Genomic DNA, 18,319 nt, shown 5'->3' on the forward strand with positions numbered 1-18,319 from the left:
AAAAATGACGAGCTAACATTGAAACTAAAAATTGTATGAAGAATACGAACAGAAAACTGAATTTAAAAAATGAAACCTGTAAGTAGATATAACTGAGAACCGAATTGGAACAACAAAACCAAAACTGAAAAGCTGAGAACTGAAATTTAAAATATGACAATTCAATTGAAAACTGAAATTGAAAAGGGAAAACTGATATCTAAAAACCTGAACTGAAACTAAGTAGAAACCGAAATAGAAAAATTCGTATGTTTTAAAAATTGATTTCAAAAAACTAGCATAAACTAACAAGGGAACCTCTTGAGGTGACTGCCTCTGATTTGAACGGAACTGCGATTTTTGGAAAGAGCATAGTCTAAAACCCCCAAAACCAAATTTTCAGCTGCACAAGTTCATTTTTCGATTTTTGGCGAATTTTTGAAAATTCAAAATTGACTGTTTTTGGTGATTTATGCTTTTTTTTGAAAAGTACGTACTTGATCAGTAAAAATGGTCAAAATAAGTCCCAAAACTAATATTAATTACCCAAATCCAAATTTCACCATTTCCAGTCATTCTGGAGCCTCCAGCTTGATTTTTCAATTTCTCCAGAATTTTGAATTTGCTCCAGAAGGCGTGAATATGTAGTTGGGCAGCTAAAAATCGAGTTGTATATTACACTCGACCTGTTTAACGAGTTTATCCACATTTGAGCCGATGTTGAGAGTGACATCTCAAAAGTGGCTTTTTGACCAGCTTTTTTCAAAATTAAAAAAATCAAAAACATCAAAAGTTTCCCGTTTGTGAGGAAATTTTTGAAATTTGCGCGAATCGCTGTATTTTGTCCGTAACTAACCTCCCAGATCAAAATTTTACAATTTCCAGCCATTCTGGAGCCTCCAGCGCGATTTTTCAATTTCTCCAGAATTTTGAATTTGCTCCAGAAGGCGTGAATATGAAGTTGGGCGGCTAAAAATCGAGTTGTATATTACACTCGACCTGTTTAACGAGTTTATCCACATTTGAGCCGATTTTGAGAGTGACAGCTCAAGAGTGATTTTTTGAGGTGTCACTCTTGCTCCAAAACGGCTGGAAATGGTAGAATTTGCGCTCCGGGGGTTAATTCTTGAAGAAATACAGCGATTTGCGTGAATTTCAAGAATTTTCACACAAACGAGAAACTTTTGATTTTTTTGATTTTTTAATTTTGAAAATAGCTGGTCAAAAAACTACTTTTGAGGTGTCACTCTCCAAATCGGCTCAATGTGGATAAACTCGTTAAACTGGTCGAGTGTAATATACAACTCGATTTTTAGCTGCCCAACTTCATATTCACGCCTTCTGGAGCAAATTCAAAATTCTGGAGAAATTGAAAAGTCGCGCTGGAGGCTCCAAAATGACTGGAAATGGTGAAATTTGGATTTGGGTAATTAATATTAGTTTTGGGACTTATTTTGACCATTTTTACTGATCAAGTACGTACTTTGAAAAAAAGCATAAATCGCCAAAAACAGTCAATTTTAAATTTTCAAAAATTCGCCAAAAATCGAAAAATGAACTCGGGCAGCTGAAAATTTGGTTTTGGGGGTTTTAGACAATGCTCTTCCCAAAAATCGCAGTCCCGTTCAAATCGGAGTGTGACATCTCAAGAGGTTCCCTTGTAAGTGAAAATGAAAAAATTGATCGCGAAAAACTTTTCAGAATGCCAGAAAAATTCATAACTGAATAGGTACCTATATTTCATCGCTTTCTTTGAAACAGGTACTTAAAAATCACTCTTCTTTCTTTGACCCTGAACCTATCCCTGGTGATTTCACTTTTAATGAATAATTTGTGGTTTGATGTTTGATCAGTACTCGAACAAAACGAAAACTGAAACAGAAAGGAAATTATTTCATATATGATGTTAATTGGATCGACGATGTTGCATTTTCATTTTAAAAATATTGCCGGATGTATCTATTCCATGTAAAGGAGTCGTAAATATTTTTTCAACGGATATGTCGGCGTTTGTTGTATACGGAGGAAAAAGAGAAGATGGTGGGTTTAATAATAATTTGAAATTTAATCCGACACATTAGCGAAAAATGTCACGCGAATAAATTCGTTGGTGAATTACGATATAGGTTTCGGTTCGTTGATATAATTATAATTATATTTTTACGTGATATTATTCGAATTTCTTCGTTCAAATTGACAGTTGCAGCGTAATCACATTTTTTTTTGGTTGTAATTTTTGCGTCGTATATTAAATGAAATACATAGTGGATGTATTGCTGTAGGTATGTCATATTATAGCATACACGTAGTATTGCTTTTTTCAAAATTATGTCATGAAAAATTTTAATTTCCTACTGAATTCAGCAAATGCAGATGGAAGATAATTTAGGAATCTATTTTCAATCTGCTCGATCGTGCAAAAGTTTGCGGATGAACCTTGTTTTTTTTTGTTTGTTTGAAATTGAAATTTTTACGTTAATAGAACAAAATTACGTGCAAACTGAAATTAAAAATGGAAAAAAAGAAAAACTTAGGTGTGAAATTGGAATTCAAATTTGAAATAAAAAATGATAGTCAGAGCTGCAAAACTGAAACCAAAACTGAAATTAAAAAATTTTAAAAGTGGCAAATGAGAGAAAAAAACTGAAACTGAAACCAAATTTTGAAAAATGAGAACTGAAAAACGAAATTTTTTTTCGAATTACAATACCGTCAACTGTAGGTACCTATCTATTATTTTCTCGTTCCTCTTTCGAGTCGTTGTTCGTTTTCATTTTTGAAAATCCTATTTTTTAATTCCTTAAAATTTTCTGGTGTTTTCTTTTTTTTTTATGAAATCATAAAAAAAAATGAAAACACCAGAAAATTTTAAGGAATTAAAAAATAGGATTTTCAAAAATGAAAACGAACAACGACTCGAAAGAGGAACGAGAAAATAATAGATAGGTACCTACAGTTGACGGTATTGTAATTCGAAAAAAAATTTCGTTTTTCAGTTCTCATTTTTCAAAATTTGGTTTCAGTTTCAGTTTTTTTCTCTCATTTGCCACTTTTAAAATTTTTTAATTTCAGTTTTGGTTTCAGTTTTGCAGCTCTGACTATCATTTTTTATTTCAAATTTGAATTCCAATTTCACACCTAAGTTTTTCTTTTTTTCCATTTTTAATTTCAGTTTGCACGTAATTTTGTTCTATTAACGTAAAAATTTCAATTTCAAACAAACAAAAAAAAACAAGGTTCATCCGCAAACTTTTGCACGATCGAGCAGATTGAAAATAGATTCCTAAATTATCTTCCATCTGCATTTGCTGAATTCAGTAGGAAATTAAAATTTTTCATGACATAATTTTGAAAAAAGCAATACTACGTGTATGCTATAATATGACATACCTACAGCAATACATCCACTATGTATTTCATTTAATATACGACGCAAAAATTACAACCAAAAAAAAATGTGATTACGCTGCAACTGTCAATTTGAACGAAGAAATTCGAATAATATCACGTAAAAATATAATTATAATTATATCAACGAACCGAAACCTATATCGTAATTCACCAACGAATTTATTCGCGTGACATTTTTCGCTAATGTGTCGGATTAAATTTCAAATTATTATTAAACCCACCATCTTCTCTTTTTCCTCCGTATACAACAAACGCCGACATATCCGTTGAAAAAATATTTACGACTCCTTTACATGGAATAGATACATCCGGCAATATTTTTAAAATGAAAATGCAACATCGTCGATCCAATTAACATCATATATGAAATAATTTCCTTTCTGTTTCAGTTTTCGTTTTGTTCGAGTACTGATCAAACATCAAACCACAAATTATTCATTAAAAGTGAAATCACCAGGGATAGGTTCAGGGTCAAAGAAAGAAGAGTGATTTTTAAGTACCTGTTTCAAAGAAAGCGATGAAATATAGGTACCTATTCAGTTATGAATTTTTCTGGCATTCTGAAAAGTTTTTCGCGATCAATTTTTTCATTTTCACTTACAAGGGAACCTCTTGAGATGTCACACTCCGATTTGAACGGGACTGCGATTTTTGGGAAGAGCATTGTCTAAAACCCCCAAAACCAAATTTTCAGCTGCCCGAGTTCATTTTTCGATTTTTGGCGAATTTTTGAAAATTTAAAATTGACTGTTTTTGGCGATTTATGCTTTTTTTCAAAGTACGTACTTGATCAGTAAAAATGGTCAAAATAAGTCCCAAAACTAATATTAATTACCCAAATCCAAATTTCACCATTTCCAGTCATTTTGGAGCCTCCAGCGCGACTTTTCAATTTCTCCAGAATTTTGAATTTGCTCCAGAAGGCGTGAATATGAAGTTGGGCAGCTAAAAATCGAGTTGTATATTACACTCGACCAGTTTAACGAGTTTATCCACATTGAGCCGATTTGGAGAGTGACACCTCAAAAGTAGTTTTTTGACCAGCTATTTTCAAAATTAAAAAATCAAAAAAATCAAAAGTTTCTCGTTTGTGTGAAAATTCTTGAAATTCACGCAAATCGCTGTATTTCTTCAAGAATTAACCCCCGGAGCGCAAATTCTACCATTTCCAGCCGTTTTGGAGCAAGAGTGACACCTCAAAAAATCACTCTTGAGCTGTCACTCTCAAAATCGGCTCAAATGTGGATAAACTCGTTAAACAGGTCGAGTGTAATATACAACTCGATTTTTAGCCGCCCAACTTCATATTCACGCCTTCTGGAGCAAATTCAAAATTCTGGAGAAATTGAAAAATCGCGCTGGAGGCTCCAGAATGGCTGGAAATTGTAAAATTTTGATCTGGGAGGTTAGTTACGGACAAAATACAGCGATTCGCGCAAATTTCAAAAATTTCCTCACAAACGGGAAACTTTTGATGTTTTTGATTTTTTTAATTTTGAAAAAAGCTGGTCAAAAAGCCACTTTTGAGATGTCACTCTCAACATCGGCTCAAATGTGGATAAACTCGTTAAACAGGTCGAGTGTAATATACAACTCGATTTTTAGCTGCCCAACTACATATTCACGCCTTCTGGAGCAAATTCAAAATTCTGGAGAAATTGAAAAATCAAGCTGGAGGCTCCAGAATGACTGGAAATGGTGAAATTTGGATTTGGGTAATTAATATTAGTTTTGGGACTTATTTTGACCATTTTTACTGATCAAGTACGTACTTTTCAAAAAAAAGCATAAATCACCAAAAACAGTCAATTTTGAATTTTCAAAAATTCGCCAAAAATCGAAAAATGAACTTGTGCAGCTGAAAATTTGGTTTTGGGGGTTTTAGACTATGCTCTTTCCAAAAATCGCAGTTCCGTTCAAATCAGAGGCAGTCACCTCAAGAGGTTCCCTTGTTAGTTTATGCTAGTTTTTTGAAATCAATTTTTAAAACATACGAATTGTTTTCATTTTTTTTTATGATTTCATAAAAAAAAAAGAAACTGAAAAATACTGAAACTTCGATGAAAAATCGAAAACATAATAGTAAAACTGAAAATTAGATGACTTAAAAACTGAAAACTGAAACTGACCGAAATTGAAAAAAAATGAAATTTTATAACTCAAACTAAGCAAGTGAGGCAATTTCAATTTTATTTTCAGTTTTCAGTTTACTTTCAATTTAAAAAAAAAAAGTTTCATTTCTTGAACTGTGTTTAGTATAGGTAACGAAAAATGAAACAAAAACCAAACTCCATTTTACACAAAACTGAAATGTGAAAAAAAATTGAAAGGAAAACTGTAAATTGGAATTTAAATGATTTCAGTGACACAATTCCATGTGCTCATTTTTTTTTTAATTTTGGTGTTTTGACTTTTTTTCTTTAATATAATGTCATTTTTTATTACACGTATAGTTTAAGAACTGAATCCAAAGACAACAAATTTTGAAAACAAACAAAAAAACAACTCTAACTGAAACTAAAAACTTTAATTACCTATTCCAATTCTCTATCGCTCCCGGTTCTAAGATCGGTTAAAATCTTAATTAATTTCGAGACGTTTTGTAGAAACGAAAAAGTAGCAAGGCGAACAAGGGGTAATGAATTTGAAGCATCTCTGTGCTGAAAAAAATTATTTTTTATCATTACCGAAGAAAAAGAAACACGCTTTCGTTGGAAAATTTATATCGCCTATCAGAATTTCTTTAAAACGCATAAATTCGTAGCGATATAAAATTTTTTATGGATAAATTTTAATGAAAAAAGTCGAATGAAAATTTCGGCCGAATATCCAACTTTGGAGAAATTTTACTGTGCAGTATAGCGGTATAATTTAAAAGTAAATATCGATTTCCTAATGCGGCATTTAAACAGTACGTACGAAATTTAAACTTTTATACGAAACGAAAACGAATGCCGGTTTGTTTTATCAGCGTCGAGCAAAGTTTTGAACAAATTTCAAGTACAAGAATATTAAGAAATTTTCAACTTTGAAGGAATTCTTATGCGAATGCATCTTCATCTACTATGTTGAGCATGTTACTATGGTGTTCAGTTAAATATTATAAGAGCACATCTTTTTTTTTTTTACCTTAAATATTTCACCTTTTTTTATTTAGTTTTTTTTTCAAGCCATTCAACATTCTTCAGATACGTAATAACTCACGCTTTACTTTAAGCCAAAAAACAAAAAAATGCTTTGTTTCGATTAACAATGAAAGTATATAAAATAAGATTTTTCTCCCCTAAAACGCTTATTTGATTAAGAAAATTGCAACTCATGCGAATTTATCTCGCTAATGGTTAAAGGTATCGATGGTTGTTGATGAAGAAATAGGTAATTAAATTTATTTGTTCTCTGCTGTATGGCGGAGATTGAAAAAAAAAAAGTTATAATTCATCTCTCGAACATAAAGTAAGTTAAGGAAGAGAGAAAAAAAAATGATCGAAGAACTTATATACCGACGAATGATTGATGAATTTTGCCTCGTTGAAAATTTCTTTTTTCTTTTCACAATATAGTATAACGATGTGGTAAAACTACCCTATCTAGGTTCTATATACCTTCATTTTATACCACGAGTAAAAAATACTTTACGCGGAAAATTTTCCAAAGGTAGGATATTCGGTGTTTTTATATAGTTTTAGTACCATTCGGTGGAAATGTAGCGCAAAAAAATATATATAATAAATTTTTCCTAACGAGACAACATTACGGTCAGAAAATTTCCTACTTTTTTGAACGCGTGGGTAAAACGGTTAAAATCAAATGAACTCGTTTGCTTTCTTTGATGTTGAATGGCTTATTTTATCGAAATGGATTTTTTAGCTTGGCGTCAAGGTCGATTTGCATTCATTGATCGTTTGATTTCATTCATTCATTGGTTTTTTCATTAGAGCTTTTTGGCTGTATTTTTTCTTTATAACCCCATAATGGATTAGTTTTCTAAAGTTGTATTTCATTTATTTTTTATTCGGCAAAATTCGCCAGCTATGAACCGAAGAAGCTTGGTGCTCGTATTTAGAATGGCCTTTATCTACCTACATACCTACTTATTAAATGTATAAACTTGCTTGGGGGTGGTATAAATAATGTCCTACGATACGAAACGAATCTTTTAGCTTTGTTATGTATAATTACGTACCTCCACCTTTTGGATGATTAATCGGAGTTTAATTCTTGAGAAAATATCGTTTTAATTGATCGTGCCTAAGTGTTCCGAAAGTTGAACATTCTCCATCGTTCTCGTTGCCTTCTATATTGTTGGCAAACTTGTACATTTACTCACGTGTATGTTGGATTGCTTGCTGTGGGATTTAAGGAGATATTATTTAACAGAAATAACTTCTCTCTTCTTTGCTGTAGCACTTGAGTGAAAACAGAAAATCCTATTACGGAGATTATTATGAAAATTTTAATCAAATTCCGAATTAAAAGGGTCGAGGTGTTTTTCAAACAACTCAATATAAATATTTACTTATCTGATTGCAATTTTGAAGACATTTGGGCTCTAAATCTGGGATTTGAATGAAAAAATTTACTAAAGTATCTCCTTAATTTTATAATGCGTAAGCAAATCCACTTATACCCATGCGTAGTCAAAATTTAGCTGTATTAACAGGACTCAGGAGAACCATTCGATACTCGTTATGGAACACACTTTACTTTCATGACGCGAGTCGGTTCCTTCTTATTACGATCAATTGTTTCATTCGAACGATATTTTCTTTCAAAAAAATTGAAATAAAAATTGCTGGGTTTTTAAAAAATGGTGAATTTTTTTGAAATCACTCGATCAATTGAATCGTCGATTAGATAATTTAGTTGATCAAGTAGTTCATATTAGTTACTAAACTGTTTTTATGTCTTGACTCGATGTAATCGATAATTTTTTTGTATAAATTTAGTATTGGCTGCTGAGTAAAAATGGAGAAATCCGAAGAGACGAAATGTGTATCGATTACGCTGGCACTGACGTATTTCTATTCCCTTGTCACGGATCGAGAGGAAATCAAATGTGGATATACAAACCTCAGGTATGTTATATCATTTATATTAATTACATGGACTAGAGGGGGAGGAGTTCGATTGATGGATTCATTTTTTGAAACAAGTCGTTGTACATAGAAATAGGAATGAATGATCACAGCAGAAAATGATTGGATCTACATCTGAACATTCCCCTGATTCAGTTGAGTAGATCTAACCATATTCAACCAGATCAAAGTTTTGATCGAATTTGATCTATACTGATCAGATCAGATCCAATCATTTTTTCGGGCCATAAAATTGTCACAAAGCTAGATTTTAATGATTAAATTTTTTAAAGGAATAACAAATCATTTGTGTCCCTAAACTGATTTTCATTGAAAAAAAAAAAAAAAAAAATTACAAAAATCCAACAAGTATTTCAAGTATTGACAAATAAAATGAGCGGATCTTGTTTTAATTTTTTTTATTAAACCAGCAATTTGAAGAAGAAAAATCATGTCAAAGTGTTTACTCGATTCTCAAGGACGTAATGACGTGAAAAAATTCACAAAAAATGAGAATATTGGGATATTTTGATAGAGTGAAACAAACTAGACTAATAATTCAGACTTTCAAAAAAATCACCAAAAAATTAGGTGGGAAAAAATTCAAATTTAGAAAAAAGATGAATAAAAATGAGAGAAGATGAAATTTTGTGAAAAAAAATCACAAAAAGAAGACTGAGCGAATTGAAAAATTACCTGAAAAAATTCGAAATTTCAAAATATAATGTGGGAAAATAATTTTCAGTTTCCTAATATTTAATCAAGATAATATCTATTAAAAATTTGAGCAATATTTTGGAAGTCGAGATAGAAAAATAAAAAGGGAAAAAAGATCAATTTGAGCGAAAACTGAAAAAAAGGGTAGAAAATCGAAAAAAATTGAATATTCAATAACTATAAACTATAAGTATGAAAAATTGCCAAATTAATCGAAAAAACTCAAAAAGAAGCATCCATAAAAATACTGTAAAAATAAATACTTCATTATTGTAAAAAAATGTGAAAAAACACGAAAATTGATATTATGCTTATTTGTTTTCAAAGATGAAGTTGCTGTTTTTTTTTTAAAAAAAAAAACATAGTCTGGTATTTTTTTTTCAAATGAGGCACTCAATAAAAAAAAAAAATGAACTGAAAAAACTTGAAAACTTGAACGCCTCAAGTATTACTTATTGCTGAAAAAAAGCAAAAATTGTGGAAAATTTTTATAACCAATAATAGAAGGGATATAATATGACGAAATCATTAAAAAAAAATTGACCATAAAAAATTACAAAAGATCAATCAAACAAAAATTTGTTATTTTTTTTAAATTCGCAGCTAAAAATATGAAAAAGATGGAAAATTATTTTTGAAAATTTTTTTAGAGCATTATTTGTACCTTATGCAAACATGAAATCATGAACTATAGTTTACCTATTAATTTGAGCCCTTTTTTGCCATTTTGTTCACACAGGAAAATGTAGTCCAGCACGGAAGCAGTAAAAAATGCCTCGCCATATCCGAAGATAAGAAAAAATTAACGATGGAACCTTGCAACGCTAACCTACCCAGACAACGCTGGAAATTTGAAACTTATAACGCGACCGCATTCGATCTTCTATAATCGGTGGATATTTCGATATTTTCGTCATTATACCTTCGTATATATAAAATGACTGCACGAGCATGAGAAGAGATATGCCACTACGCGGTTTTAATTTTCGCAAGAGACTGATTTTGGCTACACATGTATTCCATGTTTTCGGCCGAGCCGAACTTTTCATTTTTATTTTTTTTTCTCATCTAGCAAAATATTCCTCATGTTAGCCTATTCAATTTTCATCTTACTATCTACTTTTCCCCTCTTTGATATGAATTTATATGTTTTTTTTTTTTTTTGTTAGCATGTTTGTAAATTAATCGTTTTGAAAATGAAATTGCCATACGAATTACGATAAACGCGTCGTTTCGTAATAAAGAAATATTTATTTTTATGTAAGTCAGAAACGTGTTCTGAACATGTTCCTCGGTTATATACTAATTTAATTGGTACATTTTGCGCGTCCCTTTTTATAATAATTTATTTATTATTCTACGTGTATGTCTGCGTATTTGTATGTGTATTTTTGTTTTTTTTTCTACTTTGTGTCCATTTTGATTTTTATATAATTATTATTAACGGTTTTTAGAACCGCGTCAAATTAACGAGAGCATTTATACGAGTATGTAAATTTATATATTTGAGCCGAGGATGCGGTTTTTTCATATCTATAAGACGTGTAGTATTGTACGATATGTTTGTTTTATAGATTTCAATACGGCGAAATCGATTTGCTTGATGCCCTGGATATCGACTTATTGAAATTGCAATTTCGTCTCGAAAATACAGTTCGTCTAAATTACCAAAATGTAACGGCGAGAAAATTCCTGTAAATTTATTCCTCGAAAGATTTGAAGTGTTCAAAAATCGATGAAGCTGCGAAGTCCAAAATTTAAAAATTGAATATTGGCGATCTTCAAGCATCGATGGGACTGAAATTGTGTATTAAAAATAACGAAATTTTAAGATTAATTTCGAGGAATAAATTAAAAAAGCGTATTTTTTACTGCTACGTTTCGGTTTGGTCGTTGATCGATATTTTCAATTAAAAAAAATCAAATGATCCGCGTGATCTATTGTATAGATCGACAGGACATCGATAACTTAAAAATATTCGGAAATTTTATAAAAGGGCAAAAAACCGGTCGCTGAGCGTTTTCGTAATTGAAATCGGAGTATTTTTAGTTACCAAGTGAAAAATGTAAATTTTGATATTTTTCACGTTGCTGTATCTTATTTATACATTATAAAATTAGATAATTTAGGACTAAATATTTACATTCTGTAATTAAAAAGTCTTGCCGTTAAGTTGATTATAAAAATTTTCCGTTTTTAAGCGACCAATACTAGTCTACTATTTTTTTATAATTTTTTTTTCTTTTTTTTTTTACCAAAAATTTCAATCTGAATTTGAATTTTTTTATTAGTGAATTATGTACCTATTCTTTTTTTTTTCTAATTATTTGTACGGATAATTTCGCGTATGCTCAACGATAAGATAAATTTGTTCGTGTCGTTGAAATTTTTGTTATTATTATAAATTTACGTTGCTTATTTCTTCTTTCCTTATATTTTGATTACGGTATTTTACTATATACTTTTGTTATTTTAGTAATTTTTGGCTGTTATATTCGTGTTAAATTTAAGTTTATTACTTAAGCTTACGATCGCTGTGACTTTATCGTATGATAAGTTATTGTTGACATTCCATTGAGAAACTTCACTCCTCTCAAAGTTTCTACCTATTAGTTTCATTGTTCGATGTGTATAGCCTTTTTATTTTTATTATTTTTCTCCCCCTTTCCCCAATTTTGTTATATAGAACAAAACAAATGTGTAACGTGGTTGAAAGGTATAAAAGCGAGTTTCTTGAACGTATTTCTTCGTAAAAAAGCTAAAACACCAGTGCCATAATATGAAGAAATATTACAGAAACTTTGCGTTTTTATAGCTATAAACCATTAATAATATTACATTACTCGAAGCTCTCTGTGCGGAAAATATAGTACGAGATTAATATTTTAATTAAAAATAAATTACATATCAATATGTAAAACCCTTCGTATGACGTCATTGAGAGTAATTAGTGAATTTGAAGCCTATGAGAAGGGAAGGCTTGCTCAAAGTTACTACTTTAGGATTATATATACCTACTTATTGAGTTTTTTTTTCTCTCTCATTTAAACAGAACACAGATCTTCTATTTAAATGTGCTTGATCATATTGTACCTAAAGATTTTTACAAAAGTGTAATTTTTTATCGACTATTTTAATACATACGTATTCGTAAGAGTTTGTAAATAATTGTATACATATTTTTACGTATCTGCAGACTGGTATTAGCGAACAAATTGTTTCTTTTAATATGCAATTTTTCGTTCAGAGTACGAATATGTTTCATCTTCGAATTAGCTAATTGCACATCCGTTCGAACATTTATAAAACAATTTATTTATTTCGTTCTATTTTTAAAATACTTGAGAAATAAAATGATCGATTAATCGTTATTTTTCTATTGATTTTATGATGCATTGTTTTCAGTAAAATACTGTACATCTAGACGCTGTTGCAATGATTCTTTTTTCTTCGCATTTTACAGAACAGTTCATTGGAATCATTTCAAGCAGATATCAAACTGGTTCGTGAACGATCGATTTATTTTCTCAAAACAAAATGGGTAAAATTGTGTGTGTGAGAGGGGGGGGGGATTATGATACATTCATTTTGGATTAGAATTCGTGAAGAGAAATCTCGAATTTGATCCATTGGAATCGATGCTAATTTCTTAAAAATCACATTCGTTAAAAAAACTCCGAGTTTGGAATAATTTTTGCGCTTTTAGAGTAGGCAACTTCTTCAACACTTTCAATGTTTTCGCTTTTCCCTCCTAAAAATTAAAATTGTGTGGAAAATTACCATTTACCTCCTTCCACTTCCCCAAAAAAATCATGTTTATTTTATCCAATTCTTTTTCTGATTCAATTCAAAATGCGTCAAATTTCAAGGGCCATTTTTTTTAATCTTACCAGATTTTCTACATTTTAATTCACTCTGTAAACCACAAGATGAAAATCTGAACTTTGGTTTGTATACCAAAGTCCACCTCCCAAATCGATACGATCTGGAGCCTTTAGCAGAAATTGGTTTTTCTCCATCACACTGGAATCTCTCCAGAAAAATCAACTTCGGTAGGTAGTTGAAAATTTGGTTCTGTGGTGTTGGGTAATATGAACTTTCAGTGTGCCAAAATTCAGCTTAATCGGAGGTGACGAGTTGACAAGGTTTTCTTGTTAGTTTAGTGTGAAATCACGATATGAATATGAATGAAATAAAAAATCATAAAGAACCAAAACATTTCTTTAATAAAACAAGATGAAATGAAACACGATACAATTCAGTACCTAGATGAAATACCCTTTCTTAGAATCAATCAATCATTGCATCCAAATATTAGTGGTATTAGCAGCAGTATTTTGAAAAAATTTTTTGAAGATGTAATGAATTTTTGAAATTAATAGAAGAATTGAAAAAAGATCAAAGATAATCAAAACAACGTCGAAAAATGTTTGACATATGAAATGAAGTTACTATTTTGTGATCTAAAACATTGAAATGCAATTTTTTCATTACTTATTGAAATAAGTATGTGCTCATAAAATAATACGTTAATGATTAAAAAACGATAAATAATACGTAAAAACATCGTAATAGATAAAAATAGATTTATCACATTCAATTGCAATTAGTTTGCGCAAATAAATATAGGTAGGACATTCGCACAAAATACAACTTATTATCAATTATTTCAACAACCATTTCCTGGAATGAAAACGGATGGAATGTACCTTACATGCATACCGACTGGGGAGAGTCAATTTTACAGGTATATTAAAAATGAACTTATTTTAAAAAAAACACTTGAGTAATTCATTTCGGAAATGAAAAAAACTAAAATAAAAAAAATGGTTCATAAAACCTAACACAAGGTACAGTTTGAAAAATAATCAGATGATTGAAATGAAAAGTCGATGTAACAATAACCCCACCCTTGTAATCATAATTGTCCTAAATCACGCTTCACATATAAGTTCTTTTTTGTCGTCTTCTTCGTTTTCATCTACAGCTTCAACTTCAGCTTCATTTTCATCTCCATCTTCCAATGATACAACTGTGTACTCGCAATCGGAGAGTAGTCAGCTTTTATTAGTGAATATTCTACTATTCACGAGCCACGATGCATCTCCAAGATTTTGTAACCTTCTCACTTTAATTTTACCCCATTGAAGCCAAATGATACCAATTATCGTACATACGATGACTTCGACGTAATATCCGTCTATAAACGTGTGGCAGATTTCTTTCGGATCGCAGGGCTGAAAAAAACATCGAATACATATGTATTAAACATATTTGTGAATAAGTATAAGAGCAATTTTTATATTAAAATTTACCGTTTCGGATCCTGTGCAACTATTGTGGCATTTTTTAAAAGTTAATAAATCAACGAGCCATAATACTACGGTAGAAGGCCATGTTCCACCTAAATTACTCAAAGTGTTCAATAAAGTCATGTAAGTACCACCGGATCTCGGATCGCTGACTTTGGCGAAAAATGCCATCGCAGCTACAAACATACTATACACAGCCATCTACGAATTGCAATAGAAAATATTATTATTTTAGAACATTTTAACACATCTATGAATAATTTTAATCACAGTGTAGATAGGTTACCTGCTGCACTCCGTAAGTGATTAACAACCATAAATAGTAACTAGTAGGTAATTCGTTGTTGACGAAGAAATTAGGAGTTATGTACACGAGTCCAGCGAGCATTAATCCTATGAGTAACCTGTGGTCAAGTAATACAAATACACGAATTTATAAAATAATTCACACGAAAGTGGCCAAAAAAAAATATACAAAATATCAAACCTGTAAGGAACCACAGCGATGAAAACATCGAGAGGACGAGGTCCGACGATATATCGACTAATCACAAAAGGTAAAATAATTTGAAACGGCATCAACGGTACGCTCATAATAGCAAGTTTATCTTTAGGAACTCCAACCTCTACTAATTTCAAAGAACTCACCGCATCACAAGCGGCAAATCCAATCTAAGCAGAAAAAAACCACACAGTTATAGGTACATCCAATCGAATATCATCTTTAGAAAAGTGAAAATACAAAATGTACTTTGCAAGTAAGCAGTATCATTGCCATTTGTTGAACTGGATGTAATTTCATGATTTCCCACAGCAATTGATAACTTTGCTTCACATTCATGTCGATTTCTTTCTCATTTTCAACGATACTCATACTATTGTCTTTTTTAAATATGGCCACCAATGTGGTCGAAATGACGTAGGTGATCGACCAGAAATACATGAAAGCTGAAATTTTTTCATAATGATTAAAAAGATAATTATATATCGGTTCAAAATCAATTTTGGTGAACAAAACGTTGATATTTACTCGAAAATTTTATAAGTCCGGTGTCCGAAGGAGTAGAACGGAGCCAGGTATTGCAAAAGTCAGCCGAATCCAGAGCAATAAATACGACGTATCCGAAAAATACTCCAACTGTTTGACCAACACTGTTGCATGTTGAAGCATGTCCAACATTTTTTCTACGAAGCACACAAAAATCTTCAAATTAGTTTATCTTAATTCAGTACTAGGCTTTTTTCTTCGAAAAATGCAAATATTGATGAGTAATACCAGGAAACGTGATTCTTTAATTGCTTTCATCGAAATTTGCAAATAAAATTGATTCGAAAAATCATTTTATAAAAATAATTCCATAGTTCAAACTGCAAACAAGTTATCAATTTGGAATTTCCCTTTGATGAATTCGACAACAAATTTGTAAAAAGAAATAGCGAATTGTGATATTAAAGAAATTTCAAATGGAAAATTCGAATAAATTATTTTACAACTTAGTATTTCTAATATCTGAACCGGTTTTCAAAACCAGCATCTCGTTTCAACAGCATCACTACAAATCGATTGAACGTAAACAGTATACACAGAAATGTAACCAAGAAATTGTTGATTCATATTCTCTGAAGATGAGAGTCTAAGGTCTAAGCTAAATTAAAAACCTTGATAATCACCTGTGTAACATAGTCAAAGCCCATCCATCGACAGCAATATCTTGAGTAGCAGCCAAAAAATTACAAGCAAAAAACATCATAGTCAAGAACGTTATTCTAGGAGGTACTTTACCCTCTTCATCACCAAGCCATGAATCCACATTCATAGATATAAAAAACATGAATGCACCTGTAAAAACACCATATAATAGAAATCGAATACTGCTTTCATTCGGTTTTCCATCAGAAACACCGTGATAGAAAATAACTATAAGCCTTACCTATTAAATACTGAGTAGGAATAAGCCAGGATTTTCGGCGTCCAAATTTCGCAGAATATACGGCATCGACGATTGGAGCCCATAACAGTTTCATGCTAAACGGCCATGATACTAAACTGAATTCAGCCTGACGAAACATTTTTAACATCTGTTATAATTCACCAAATAAAGCAACGCTCAATATAGAAACAATTAGATGAATTACCTGATCACTGTAGCTGACTTTTCTCTTTTGTAAAATTATAGGAATAGCAGCTGCTAATCCTAAAGGAACGCCTTGAAGTAAATATAAAAAGAATAATAAAGCGATATTCGGCGCATCGTTGATTTCTTCTTCAGGTACATCTTCTGTTTCCGGCGCCTTGTACACGGTTTCGTTACCTTTTTCTGCAGCTTCGGAACGCATTTTCGAACGAGAACGTTTCGTCGGCACAGTTTCAGTGGAGAATGACTCCATTATCTTCTTGATTGTTGAACTTTTCAACAATACAAACACGTATAAATCAATCTTATTCAAGCATTTAGTGTTATCAGCAGTGTACAAGATAAACTTGGATTTCCAAGATTTACATACGAATACGAAGATGATATAATATTTTATAAAAAGTGCCAGCAAGAAACAACATTTCTCGTAATCTCGAAAAGTGTCTGACACAAATCGTTTTGTTATTATTTTTGTGATTCCGTTCACATGTTACGATGGTATGAAACGTACTACATATCACGTAAAATGTGTCGCAGGTACCTAAATGAATTAAAATCCATAGAACACTAACCTCAGGTGATAATATAATATATAAGAATGGAGATTTTTAAATCCCTTATGTAGAACCGGAATGATTCACGTTTAAAATAAAATAATTTCAGATTTCTGTTGAAAATTGAATGATATCACTGATACTACAAACCACACGCAACATTCACTGATAAAAATTTCCCGAACCCGTACTTACACGTGTGTTTCATTCAGTGGCTATGTTATTAACCGATCGTAAAGACCGTAAAGTTGCAAAAAACACGGTTTTGGATTTTTGAATTTAAAACTTGAACTTGAAAGTACTAATTTTGTTCTCTGTAATAAAATTTTTAAATAGAGAAACTGATACATCTACATGAGTTTTGAACGTGGATGAAGAATAATAATCTGACTAATCTGATTCGATCATAGATGTCATAAAAATATTTGATAATCCCATTTCAATGAAAATTTGGAAAATAGCCCAGTCAATGAAACATTTTCCCGGGTTTTTGCGATTTCTAAAGATAAGGTTAATGAACGAAATAATAATTTCAAAATGATTTGTTGGTTTATTTGTAATTAAATTTCACCTGGACTTATCTCACGCATAACTGCGTATTAATTATTAAATCTATAGGTATCTCTAAACAAAGCAGATAAAAACGACACAAACGAACGACGCTCACTCAAGTTTTCAATTGTTTACAGACACCGATAAATATTAAAAATTCTCTTAGACCGTAGTGTAAATATATTTTTTAAATTTTATGTTCAAAAACTTACCATTTTCAGATCAACGCTGTACTGTTAATTTAATGAAATTATGCTTCATTTGTCACATACTTCTCTCGTAGGTATGTAGGCTATTGGTACAAGATGGACAAGTTTATACCATAACCTTGAATGCTTCTCAGAAAGAATCAGCAGTGCAGTTATTTTAAAGCATAACGTAAGTAATAAAGAGAGTCGATTTTATTGTACCAACGACAGCTTAATTCATTTGATCTGAAACCTAGGTGCAAATAAACAGGTCACTGTCAAATTCCTATAGGATGTTGAGAGGAAGTGGGCTGTACCACTGATGGCATGAGAAAATTATAACTTTCGGCGATGAAAGGAAATGATAGGGTAATGTATTCCCATTTATTTAAATT

At 31.2% G+C, this 18,319-nt stretch overlaps 2 protein-coding genes across 8 annotated transcripts in view; one reads left to right on the forward strand and one right to left on the reverse strand.

The window, feature by feature from the left end:
- LOC135831569 (putative polypeptide N-acetylgalactosaminyltransferase 9) overlaps positions 1-12,554 on the forward strand; it is a 113,566-nt gene extending 101,012 nt beyond the window's left edge. For all 6 annotated transcript variants that reach the window (XM_065344167.1, XM_065344164.1, XM_065344163.1 and 3 more), the window contains 2 exons: positions 8,337-8,465; positions 9,922-12,554. In XM_065344167.1, coding sequence (XP_065200239.1) covers positions 8,337-8,465; positions 9,922-10,071 — 279 coding nt within the window. In that variant the 3' untranslated portion in view covers positions 10,072-12,554. The remainder of the gene's footprint in view (positions 1-8,336; positions 8,466-9,921) is intronic.
- An 832-nt stretch (positions 12,555-13,386) lies between these two features.
- On the reverse strand, positions 13,387-18,074 carry LOC135831561 (acetyl-coenzyme A transporter 1). Of its 2 annotated transcripts, none has more exons than XM_065344149.1 (10): positions 17,949-18,074; positions 16,632-16,902; positions 16,427-16,553; positions 16,167-16,335; positions 15,526-15,680; positions 15,247-15,443; positions 14,983-15,167; positions 14,782-14,899; positions 14,499-14,696; positions 13,387-14,420 (listed from the first exon to the last, which is right to left on the reverse strand). In XM_065344149.1, the coding sequence occupies exons 2-10, from the start codon at positions 16,881-16,883 to the stop codon at positions 14,241-14,243; spliced, it is 1,581 nt and encodes a 526-aa protein (XP_065200221.1). In that variant the 5' UTR covers positions 16,884-16,902; positions 17,949-18,074; the 3' UTR covers positions 13,387-14,240. The 2 variants fall into 2 exon arrangements, with proteins under 2 accessions (XP_065200221.1, XP_065200220.1); XM_065344148.1 differs by lacking the exon at positions 17,949-18,074 and adding an exon at positions 17,203-17,418.
- Between the last annotated feature and the right edge of the window lie 245 nt (positions 18,075-18,319).

The sequence above is a fragment of the Planococcus citri genome, chromosome 1 (genome assembly GCF_950023065.1).
Source record: "Planococcus citri chromosome 1, ihPlaCitr1.1, whole genome shotgun sequence".
Taxonomy (NCBI): domain Eukaryota; kingdom Metazoa; phylum Arthropoda; class Insecta; order Hemiptera; family Pseudococcidae; genus Planococcus; species Planococcus citri.